This window comes from Macrotis lagotis, chromosome 5 (assembly GCF_037893015.1).
Source record: "Macrotis lagotis isolate mMagLag1 chromosome 5, bilby.v1.9.chrom.fasta, whole genome shotgun sequence".
Lineage (NCBI taxonomy): Eukaryota > Metazoa > Chordata > Mammalia > Peramelemorphia > Peramelidae > Macrotis > Macrotis lagotis.
The window spans coordinates 22,857,528-22,869,608 of record NC_133662.1 but is presented as its reverse complement, the minus strand read 5'-3'; the positions used below and the strand labels follow the sequence as shown (position 1 = coordinate 22,869,608).

The 12,081-nt window shown below is 34.9% G+C and overlaps 1 protein-coding gene and 1 pseudogene across 1 annotated transcript in view; one reads left to right on the top strand and one right to left on the bottom strand.

Annotated features, from left to right (window-relative positions):
* Positions 1-12,081, bottom strand: part of LOC141523686 (cell division cycle 5-like protein) — a 39,880-nt gene that overhangs the window by 7,399 nt on the left and 20,400 nt on the right. The window contains exons 10-14 of the mRNA XM_074237070.1: positions 11,206-11,368; positions 5,579-5,743; positions 5,090-5,170; positions 3,568-3,813; positions 1,259-1,456 (exon numbers count right to left, since the gene is read on the bottom strand). Coding sequence (XP_074093171.1) covers positions 1,259-1,456; positions 3,568-3,813; positions 5,090-5,170; positions 5,579-5,743; positions 11,206-11,368 — 853 coding nt within the window. The remainder of the gene's footprint in view (positions 1-1,258; positions 1,457-3,567; positions 3,814-5,089; positions 5,171-5,578; positions 5,744-11,205; positions 11,369-12,081) is intronic.
* On the top strand, positions 6,548-11,665 carry LOC141487734 (ribosomal L1 domain-containing protein 1-like; annotated as a pseudogene).

Below are 12,081 nucleotides of genomic sequence, written 5' to 3'. Positions count from 1 at the left end.
TAATGGAACTTTTTTTTTTCAGAGAATACTTCTGATTTTATAATGGATGCCAAAAGAAAAACAGAATTCTTTGTATTCTTTGAGCAACTAATTATGCCAAAAGAGAAACAAAATTCTTCGTATTCTTTGAGAAGAATGCCATAAAGAAGTGTCATACAATTCAAGGACATCATAATGGATTGCTGTGTTATGGTCAAACTCTGTGTAAGTATCCAATGCTACATAATATTTCTATAAATCGACATTACCAGTAAAATTCTGGGAGAGGTATCATTTCTGGACCTACTCTCCACCTCTTAAATCACATTTCCTCAAACTCTAATTTAGATATGCTTTCAAATCTTATTAATTTTAAAGTCTAGACCTAAATTCTGACAATCTCATTTTAGAATGTACTGGAAATTACATCACTGAAAATGTTTATGTCCCATGATACTTAAGACTCTTACTTTCACTTAAAGTGAACTTGCTTTGACTGTTCTAGTTCCAATTCCAGTTTCCTTTCAAATAAAGTAACATTTTATCCATTATAGCTGAAAAAGTGTTCAATGTGAAAAGATTTTCCAGATAACTCAAGCACTCTAATTATGGAACACATCCCTTCCTCCTGTGACAGTCTATGAATCTGAGGTTCCAGGAAAGCCCACCACCACAAAACTTATAAGCAGTCTGCTATCCCATAGTTGGCACACTACTGGCAAAAAGCCTACACAGCTTCCAGAATTCAAAACATTTCGGCATATATAAAAGAAACTACATGCTGTGTAATCATTAAATCATATCCCAGGTAAACTGTCTCAGCCCTACAACTATACCCTAGAGTTTACATAAACTAGCAAACAAAGGGAGCAGTTTTTCAATTTTGTTCTATTGGCATTGGGAAGCAAGCTCCCAAAGCACAGACATTTCCTTGTAAGAAGAAGTGCATGATCCTTCATCCTAGAGGAGAACTTTATATTGGCAGTGAGGGTGTCTGGAATTAATTCCTTTCAAATCTGAATGCTATAGACTTAAAATGGACCTGGGTAAATACCCTAAGTTCCCATCAATTTCTCTGTATAATTACTAGATAAGGGAGGATTGTGAAATTATTCTGCTTATTTTTCTTTGGCAATGATTAGGGTATGGGCATGACAAATTTAAAGCATTCTAAAGTTCTCATTCTAAATCTTTCAGTAATATTAAGATTTAGCATACTAGGGAATCAGTACTTTAAAGAAGTCACATTTAAGTAGGAAGAAAAAAAAAGGATACCAACCTCAAGTCTCTTTTCAAGTGATTCAATTCTGTCCTTTTTGCTAGCCAGGTTGGCTCGTGTGTAACGGCTCTGCCCAGGTAGATATAAAACTTGACTGTAACATTCTTCCCACACCTGGTTATAAGCTTCATTTGACAGCTCGCCATGACTCATTCCTTGCTTTACTACTTCCATCTCCAGTGTCAAAAGGTCTTGAGCCTGTTTGTGGCAATAATAAAAATAAGTAAGAACTCTACAAATACTTGCCATCAAGTTTATAATGAAAACTTTATTAAAGATTACGTTTCTAAGGCAAGGCAAAATTTGGTAGAAGAAATATACAGCTAGACAAAATGAACCAAGAGGTATATGAGGTCATTCAGATCAGTGATCAAAAAGCTTAGTCAAATATCAAATGCTATTCATATTTCTTTTTCTTCCCCATCTTCCAAATCCTTTCCCTTCATTTATGCCTCACAGATTCCAACAAATACTGTAATTCAGAACTAAGTAGTGGGGTTTTTGTTACTATAACACACTTTCTTTCTTTAGGAATACCTTATTGGCTATCAGAGTCTAGAGTCAGAGACACAGTATAATCTTAGCAAAATTCTGTTTTTTTTTATCAACTGTTCAGAGTTGGGGAAATCTGCCCAACTCCATTTTGCTGGACTGCCAAAAAGGAAGTCCAGGATTATATGTTAAAATCTATCTTTGCCTCATGTTTTTTTGCCAGCATCATATATTGCTGATAATATCCTTTGAATATTATATTATTAGGCTTTAAATCTTACTGGTAATGGAAGAAAATAAATACAAGCTAAAAAGATTTTGGATCAATAGAAAGTGAACATCCTATAAAATTCATATCAGTTTTTCTCATTTGTAAAGTCAAGAGACCTAGATTCAATGATCTTGAAGGCTTCAAGATTTAAAAATCCATTCATCTAAAATTAATAGAAAACAGCTCAATGGGGGGGGGGATATCTTTGCAGTAAGAGAAAGGCTATTTCTTTTTTTTAATTTTTGTTTTTTTTTGTTATTTTTTGCAAGGCGAGTGGGGTTAAGTGGCTTGCCCAAGGCCACACAGCTAGGTAATTAAGTGTCTGAGACTGGATTTGAACCCAGGTACTCCTGACTCCAGGGCCGGTGCTTTATCCACTGCGCCACCTAGCTGCCCCTATTTCTAAGATATATATATATGGAATTGATTTAAATTTAAGAATAAGATCATTCCCCACTTGCTAAATGGTTCAAGGCAGTTTTCAAAGGAAGAATTTAAGCTATCAATAATCATATAAAAATGTTCCAAATGACTAATAATTAGAAAAAATGCAAATTAGCAACTTTGAGATTCTTCTTAATACCCACAGAGTGGTCAAGTTAACAAAAATGGAAAATGGAAAATGTTGGAGAACTATGATAGGAAAACATGCACATTAATACTTAATTGGAAAGACTGTGAATTAATCCAGTCCATTCTAAAAACAATGTAGAATTATTCCCCCAATTCCCTTAGATCCACAAATAGCACCACTAGACCTATATCAAAACAAATTAATGCAAGAGGACAAGAACAAATATATTCAAGAGGAGACTGACCCAACAACTCCCCCCCCAACTCTCAGGTGGAGGAGTAGACCATTTACACCTGAACCATTTTCCCCTCATCCCAAAGTATTTTAAGGTTTATGTGTTATTTGCCACCTAAAAACCTGAGTATGAATCCTGGCTCTGCTCGTCATTGTCTGTGTGACCTTGGGCAAATCACAGAACACTGGACTTTAGCTTCCTCTTAAAGAAAAATGAGAATTTGGGATTGGGTGGTCGCTAAAATCTTTCTAGCTTAACATCATTATTAAATAATTAAACCTGAAAGAATCTTTTAAAAATGAAATAATTTTTTCATGTATCTTTTTTTAAGTTAATTTTTATTTTTTGCAATGAACAAAAATGTTTCCCCTTTTTAATTATAAGCAGGAAAAACAAACTCTTTAACTGATATGCATAGTGAATCCACTTTTAGACAGTTTCCAAAAATATACATTCTGTAACTGAATCTATCCTATTAGTTAAGTGGGTGGCATGCTTCATTATCAGTCATCTAAATTCATGACTAGTCATTGTTTTAATCAGAGTTCCTAAGTCTTTCAAAGTTGTAAATTTATAGAGTGCTGATGTAATTACAATTTTCTCTTTATACTTATTAGAACACATTGGTTCTGAATAAATTTTTTAGTTGGGTCAGTGTGTGAAAATGATCAAAATTCATCTATGGGAAACAGGATATAATTTGTATCACTCATAAAAATATTCCAGTTAAACCATACCTTCTTCAGTTCATCTTTGGAGAATTTCTCATAGGGGTTGTGTTCTAGGTAAGTTATATGCTCAGTATTATTACTTCCAAATCCCAGAGTTTTTCCTTTTTTATTTCCAGCTTGTTCTCCATAAGGATGATGCAGAAGATCATAATGGAGCATTGTGATCATCTCTTTTTTAATTAATTCTTCACTTTTCTGTAGATCCGTTAAGGGTGGTTCTACATTTAAGGGTCTTAGGATAGTTTCATTAACCTAAAATTTTAAAAATAAAGGAATAAATTGATCTAACAAAGTCAAATACCAAATTCTAAGAAAGTTTATAAAGGAATATTAAGGCTGCTATTGTTCAACAGTAAATCATGCAACAAATTCTTCCAAATTTTAAAGCATTTCTTTATGTATTTTAAGACTAAGTTGACAAAGACTGTCAAAATTTCTTAAACCTACAATGTAAAAAATGCAATAATGTATATGAAACTAGATAAAATTATATGACCCAGCTAAGACCATCAATCATGTGAAAAGGATGGCTATTTTATATTAAAAGACTTATTAATTCATTCATTCAATAAGCATCAAGGATTTAGTATCCACCAAATACTGTGTAGGCACTGGGATCACAAGGCCATAAAGTAAGATTTTCCTATCCTCAAAGAGGATAAATATATAGAGAGAACATTTAATGCAAAATAGATACAAAGTCATTTCTTTCTTTGGGGGGGGGGTTGAAAGGCAGTGAGAATAAGTGACTTGCCCAAAGTCACACAGTTAGGTAATTATTAAGTATCTGAGGCTGGATTGAATTCAGGTCCTCCCAACTCCAGCGCCAATGCTCTATCCACTGCACCACCTAACTGCCCCTAAGTCATTTCCAGAGCTTACATTCCCTTGGAGGAAAATAATGTGTACAAAGAAAAATATGTGATAGAATATATTCAAATTAAATATCAAGTAATTTCCAAAGAAGACAGAGAGTAGCAACTGCAGTGATCCTGTGAAAAGACAAAACTAGATGTGAATTTTGAAAGAAACAAGAATTCTACAAGGTGACCCCAAGGTGAGTGGAGTCAGTCTGTACAAAGGCTGAGCACAAGAAATAATACATAAAGTACATGAAGCATGTGAAACAAGCTTGGAAAGGCAGGCTGGAGTCAAATGTGAAGAGGAGTCTGTATCTGATCCCAGAAATAAGAGGGAACTTAAGGAAAATCCATTTGGTAGCTGTGAAGAGGAAAGACTAGAAAGGAGAGAGACTGGACTTAGGGAGACTAATTAAGAGGCTCCTGCAATAGTCCAGGAGAGGGAGGGACAAAAGTCTAATCTAAGGTGATTATAGTGTGAGAGGAAAGAAGGAGACAGACATAAGAAATAGTGGAGAAATAGAATTGCAACTTGGTGACTGACTAGATAGAAGATGTGAGGGAGAGGAAAAGTGAAAAATGACTCCAACTCAAAAGATGGTCTTATACTTAAAAGAAACAATTTACATTAGAAAGAGAGAAAAATTCTTATATTTTCAAATTCTTACTTCTGAAGGTCGTGGCAGATCCTTCTGAACTGCTTTGTGCATTCGTTTTAATTCCTTTACACGTTCTGCATCTCGGATGGCCTAGAACATTTAAAAATACCCATTAATTCAAATATATAATAATTTAGCATTTCTAAATAAATATGAATTAAAAATCACCTGGTTAAGAGTTATATTTAAAAATCTCCACCATTTTCTCTTGAGACAATAAAGTGCATATAATCAAACCATATTATGCTTCCATTGCCTAGCACATTTCCCAAACTATACTAAGTCTCTTTCCTGAACAACAACAATAAAGCAAAAAATTCTGATGATTCAGGAAGTAGCCTAGATCAATTCCATTTTCCTCTTCTCTATCACCTTAAAAAAATTGAATTTCAATTTAAATTGAAACATTTCCTCTTTAGAAAATAAGACATAGAATCAAGTCACATCTCCAACCAAAATCAAAATGCCATTCATTAAGAGCTAGTGTGAGCAAAATACCTGCTTTCGAGCATCAATATCAGCTGCATCTTCCACATAAGTTTCATCAATCTCACGGTCTTCTAGTTCCTTCTCAGCATTTTCTGGTAGAACAATCTCAAAATCATTCTTAGGAGCAGGAAGGCCCATCAACCCTAAACGGAGATGCTCACGAGATTCTCTCTCCTGTTGAAAATAAATGAGGCCTTCAGTGAACAATCAGATTCAGTGTGAGTTTCTCCCAATAGAATTATTAACTCAATGTTTACTTGATGTGCAGGGATTTCCAATCTCTTAAGGATGTTCTTAGAACAATCTTGGATATTATCCATATAGAAATGATATTGGAACCCATAGGAGCAGCTGAGGTCACCAAGTGAAATTGCAGAGAGAAGAGAGGGAAGGCTATAGTGCAAAGGATACCAAGGAACGTTATCCTCTATAGAACTACCATGCTAAGAAGGGTTATTGACAAATGGAAAACAGATTTATATTTTGAATGAAAATCTGATATTACTGGATTATTAATAGGTCTAATGAATTTCATTAAAGAAAGAAACTACTTCATATCTCATGTGAAAAAAACTCAACAAGACTAGAGCTTAGGCATGGTGAGATTATTTTTAAAAATCTCCTAGTTGGTACTTAAGACAAAACAGAGACATGAAATTAATGCAGTCAAGAAAATGGGTAAATTAATAAACTGTCTCCTAATTAAAAGTTCACCAATATTATCTCATTTTTAAATTCATTCTGTGGCATCAGTAATCACCTGATAAGTTAGTACATGTAAGGTATAAGAGACTACAGAGGGAACATGTCAGGTCCTGTGCTAAATACTGAGGATACAAAAAAAAAGGCAAAGACAATCCTTGCCCTCAAGGAGCTCACAATCTAAAAAGGGAGACACATGCAAACAACTATGTACAAAAAAGTTAGAGACAAACTAAGTTGGAAATAATAATCCACTAAAATAAAGGCACTAGAATTATGGGGGCTCTGGAAAGTCTTCCTGTAGGAGAGATTTTAGCCAGGAATCATGGTAAGGGACTGGAGAATGGATAGGGAGGAAATAAGGTATAAGGGGAGATGGAAAGCACACCAGGATAGGAAAGGCTTTGAAATCCAAACAGAATTCTATATCTGATCCTAAGAGTTTAATCCATGACATGGTCAAATCTGCCCTTTAGAAGATAACATTGACATCTGAGTGGATGAACAAGGGAGGAGAGATACTTGAGAAGAGCAGAGCATTAGCAGGCTGCTAGTCCTGGTGTAATGTATTGAGGTACTGTACCATGATAGTGGTGGCATAAGAAAAGAGAAGGGGGCCTTTACCTTTACAAAGGTAAAAGTTTATAGATCTTAGCCACAGACTGAATACGAGAGTGAAAGAGAATAAGAAGTCAAGGATGATGCTTAGGCTATGAGCCTAGTAATTACAGTAAATCATTAATTTAGGAAGAGGAGAGGATTTGGGGGGGACAGATGAGTTCATTTTTGGACTTGTCTACAGGACATTGAATTCAAGGTGTCCAATATGCAGCAGGATATGCAAGACTGGAGGTCAAAAGACTTTATATAAGACTTTATAAGCAGACTGGAAAATCAACAATATAGAAATGATTATTAGAGTCACAGAAATTCGATGAGATCTCCAAGTGAAATAATATAGAGATCAAAGAGGGCTCAGGGCAGCAAACTGGAATATGCATGGTTGGCAGAGATGACCTGGCTGAAGATACAGCAAAAAAGATTAAGAAGGGAATGATCAAATAGTAGGAAGAGGACCAGGAAAGAGTGGAGTCCCCAAAATCTAGAGAAAAGACAGTATCAAGAAAAGAGTGGCGGACACGTGTAGCGAAGGAAAATGGACGCTGTAGCCGAGGAGAAGGCAGAGCTTCAGCTTGTGCCTCACGAGCAGACCTTTGCCACATGGCATTAGACCTGATACAAAATAAGTTTGTTTATTTACCAAAGATGAATCCAATTTAACTTCAGAACAGACAGAAAATTTCTATAAGCAGCTTTTGAAAAAGAAGGGAATTACAAGCATTACTGAAGTCATTCCATACAAAAGGTTAAAACAAGAATATAAACCTTATGAAGCTAAGCGACACCTTTTGGGCAATTATGACCTTTTCCTTGCTGACCAAAGAATTAGGCGACTTTTACCCTCAAACATAGGAAAGCATTTCTATCGTAGAAAGAAAGTACCTTTATCAGTAGACCTCACGACTAAAAATTTGTCAGAACACATCAATAGAATTATCCAGGGAACTTCATTACCGGTCACTAATCATGGTTGTTGCAATACATCACGTGTGGGTCACACAGGAATGCTTGTAGATCACCTAGTAGAAAATATTGTTGCTGCTATAGATGTGATTTCAGAAAAGTTGCCAGAGAAATGGGAGAGAGTAAAACTTCTACACCTGAAAACAGAAAAATCTCTTTCCCTTCCAATCTTTTCTTCATTTGTCTCCCAATTGGATTCTCAGAAAGTAAGAAACTAAAGCAAGGCAAAAAAGTGGCCACCAAGCCTGCCCAGACTGCAGTGAAATCTACAAGTAAATGTCCTTTGGATGGCCATGAACTAGAGGCAGAAAAGGAAGATAAAACTGAACCTGATTTTCAGGATGAGATTCCACAACTAGTCCCTATTCAAGCAACACCTCAGAAGTGCCCAAAGAAAGCAGCCCTAAAAAAGGAGTCTACAGGAGAGAATCTCAGTGCTGAAACACCACAAGCTAAAACTCATCTTGGAAAGAGAAAAGCCTCCAAAGCTCTGGAGACTCCAGAACAGATTAACACAGGTTCCATGAAGTTGAAGAAGACCCCAGCTAGTGGTAAAAGTAAGAAACCTACAATCAATTCCCAAAAAAACTTGAGAAAGAGAGTAATTCCTCAGTAGAGGTTAAACCCTGCATTAGACTCCTGTGAAGTTAAGAGGTCACTTACTGCTCATAACAAAAGTAGGGAAAATTGAACGACTTTAAAATGAAGTCTCCCTCTACTTGCTTTTCTAGTTACTTCGCACAGTGGGGAAAAAAATGGTTTTCAGTACCATATCACCGTTTCAATTGCCTTAATATGTTGTAGCTTTTGTTCTTGAGCCAGTCTTATGAAATGTTTAAAATGTCTATTCTACTTGTTTTCTTACAATGTTATTTAAACCTATTACTTAAAGTTTATTGTCGAATATAATGCATTTGTTCACTGTACTAATAACTTAAAATAATCTAGTCATTCATCAAGGTGATCAGAGAATTAACAAAGGTTAAAGAATTCTGTTTGTAAAGTTTTTTCCCCCTTTCTCCAATTCTTTATTCCTTCCTTACAACCAAACAAGTCTGTAGAGTTAAGTTAGTATATTCAGAATAGACTAGATCTATTGGCTGATAATACTGTTTTGGCTTTGATTTTTCATTAAACAGTAAAAATTAATTATGTTTACATTCTTAGAGCTTTCACTGTTTTTGATTGAAATCAAAATCAGGAAAATAATTTTATGTTCATTCATTTCATTTTATTTTTCTTTGACAGTCCCAGTAAAAAGGTCATTTTAAAGAATTTCCACGGGCAAGCCACTTAACCCTGTTTGCCTTTCAAAAACCTAAAAAAAAAAAAAATTCCACTTAAGAACAATTTCTCAATTAGGCATAGTTTATAGGTAACAAAATAAAAAAATTCAAAATAATGAAAGAACTACTATGAAATTTAGACAGTTGCTGTAAAAATCTCTTTGGTCTATCAGAAAACTCATGACAGTATGTTTTTCATCAATATAATGTACTTATATTTTGCATTTTTGTTTTAAGACTTTTCTAAATAAACATAATTGAACAAGTAAAAAAAAAAAAAAAAAATGACCAGGGGCAGTTAGGTGGCACAGTAGATACAGCACCAGCCCTGGAATCAGGAGTACCTGAGTTCAAATCCGGGCCTCAGACACTTAATAATTACCTAGCTGTGTGACCTTGGGCAAGCCACTTAACCCCATTGCCTTGCAAAAAACCTAAAAAAAAAATTTTTTTTTTTAAAAGAAAGAAAAGAGTGACCAACAATGTCAAAGGCAACAGAGACAATTATACTTGGCAATTCAAAGATCATTAGTAAATTTAGAGAGAAAAGTTTCAGTTGACTGATGAGTCCAGATTGTAGAGTTAAGAAGAGAGTGAGCAGAGGAAATGGAATCTTATTGTAGATCTTCTTCTCAAACAGGATATCCACAAAAGGCAGAAGAGATGTGACAACATATCCAGCCCCTGAATCAATGATCTACCATGTTGAGCTCTGCCTGGGTCAACTGGGAAATTATTTTAGTTGAATGATGAGATCAGAATCCAAACTATAGATTGTTAAGATGGAAGTAAGAAGAAAGGAAGAAATTTAATCACAAAAGGTAGGGAAAATATGGAAAATATAGAGTAGAGAATGGATGAATCAAGAGAGGGTTTTTTGAGCATTAGGAAGACATAGGTATATTGGTAGGCAGTAGGGAAGCAGCTAGTAGACAGGGAGATATTGAGGATAAAGTGAAAGTAGGATGATGGAGGGGATGATTCCTGCTCTGAAGATTGGATGGAATGAATGTGCACATAGAACAATTTGTCTTGGAAAAGAGAAGGATCACCTCTTCATGTAAGATAAAGGCAAATGAGAAGATAGCGGCAGAAGGCATCTGGGTGATGTGAAATAAGACAAGTAGAAAAAAGGGAGCTATTAGTGGATTATCTCAACATATGAGACAAGGTTCTCAGCTGAGAGAGTAATGGAGGGAAACTACAGTTGGACGTGAAGGATGAAAAGGTTTGAAAGAACTTTTGTGATGAATATGATACTAAGTTAATTAGGGAGGTATAAAAGTATTACCAAACCATAGGACATGCCCAGTTGAGGTTATGTACCATAAATAGTAATGTAGTAATGGAGACAGTAAGCATGGTTTCAGGATTTTCTCCAGCTTTGTTCAACAGCACAAGTGTAGTAGTGAAGGCAGAAGATGGTGAGAGTGATCCAAGGCTGAAGCTTAGCAAGGCAACTTGGCAATAAGAGAACAAGGAGTGCAAAAGCAGAAGACTGTGTGGGGGTTATTTTTCCATCCCAGAAACATAGCTTCTAGTTTCTAAAATTTCTACACACGTCACAAAGTAATCAAAAGGATTTCATAGATCTCAACAGAAAACTTTAAACAATACAACCCATCATTTGAGCTAAAATTATGTCAAGATCGAGCCTCTTCCTAAAAGTATTAAATATAGAAACCAAGAAAAAAAAAAGATGATATGCAATGCAATAAATAGGAGGACAAGAAAACAAGTTTAAACAAAACACAGGAATCAAGAATATAATGGACAAAAAAGGTAAAGTGAAATCCAAACCAAAAAGGAGAGATTATCAGTCTATAAGCATTTGTTGTACTACTAAAATTAAAAGAAAAAAAAAATGAAATGTTCCTATTCCAATTTCTTCCAAACATTTTTCCTCTCTAGTTTCTCAATGTAGATTTTGAAATATATTTAACAAAATTTGAGAAAAATAAAAGTCCCATTATACAAATTTATCAAAACATATTACTCATAAACCTCAAATAAAGAAGATGAAAGACAAAAGATGATGAAAATGGAATCTAGTTTGTTTCTTACCATCTGTTTCACATACGAGGGATCATTGTAATCTGCCAATCCCTCTTCAGGATTTATATTTAGTTTGTCTCTTAGAGGGGTTCTGCCTGGGGTAGTACCAACAACTGGTTTAGGAGTCATCCCACCTCGAGGTGTCAACCCTTCAGCTCCATGAGAAGGAGTCCTGGCAAAATTAAAAAACTCAAGTAATACTATAGCCTCACATTGGTAGAGATGTCAAAATTCTTTCTCATAGCATTTCATAGGAAAAAATAGAAGAGAAAAATTAATATATGCAAATTTCAAGTTTCCCTTCTCAGTGTTAAACTAGACCTACAGAAAAATAACAAGAAAAAAGGTGGAATTATATATGATAAAAATTACTGTTTTCCATCTTTAAATTTCAATTAACAGTTTTAATTATCAACTTAAGGAAAGTTTTTAAAACAAAAAGAAAGGAAGATTTATACTAACAGTTACCCCCCCCCAAAAATGCAATATGTTCTAAGTCTTTGGCAGCAAATCTTACATTCCCTGAAAAGGAAGATATTATTCACTGCCTTTACAATCTTTAATTGGGGAAGACAAAAGATGCATATATTTGAAAATAGGAAGTAATGATTTAGACACCTTTCACAAAAGGTTGATGCTATCCAAGTCCCACCTGTTGTAAGGGGAAACAATTTATCCATAATACATCAGAGAAGCTGTTTTGGGGGTAATTCACCACACAACTCTTCCACTTTAGAAAATGAAAGTGGCTACAAAAATAGGATAAAACACTTTATAATTAAACTCTGGAGGAGGAGTTTTATGCATTCAAGGGAATTCAGAAATAGGGAAGATGAAAGCTCAATAGGGTTATTTCTATTCTGTGACTATCTCAATAGCCACAGA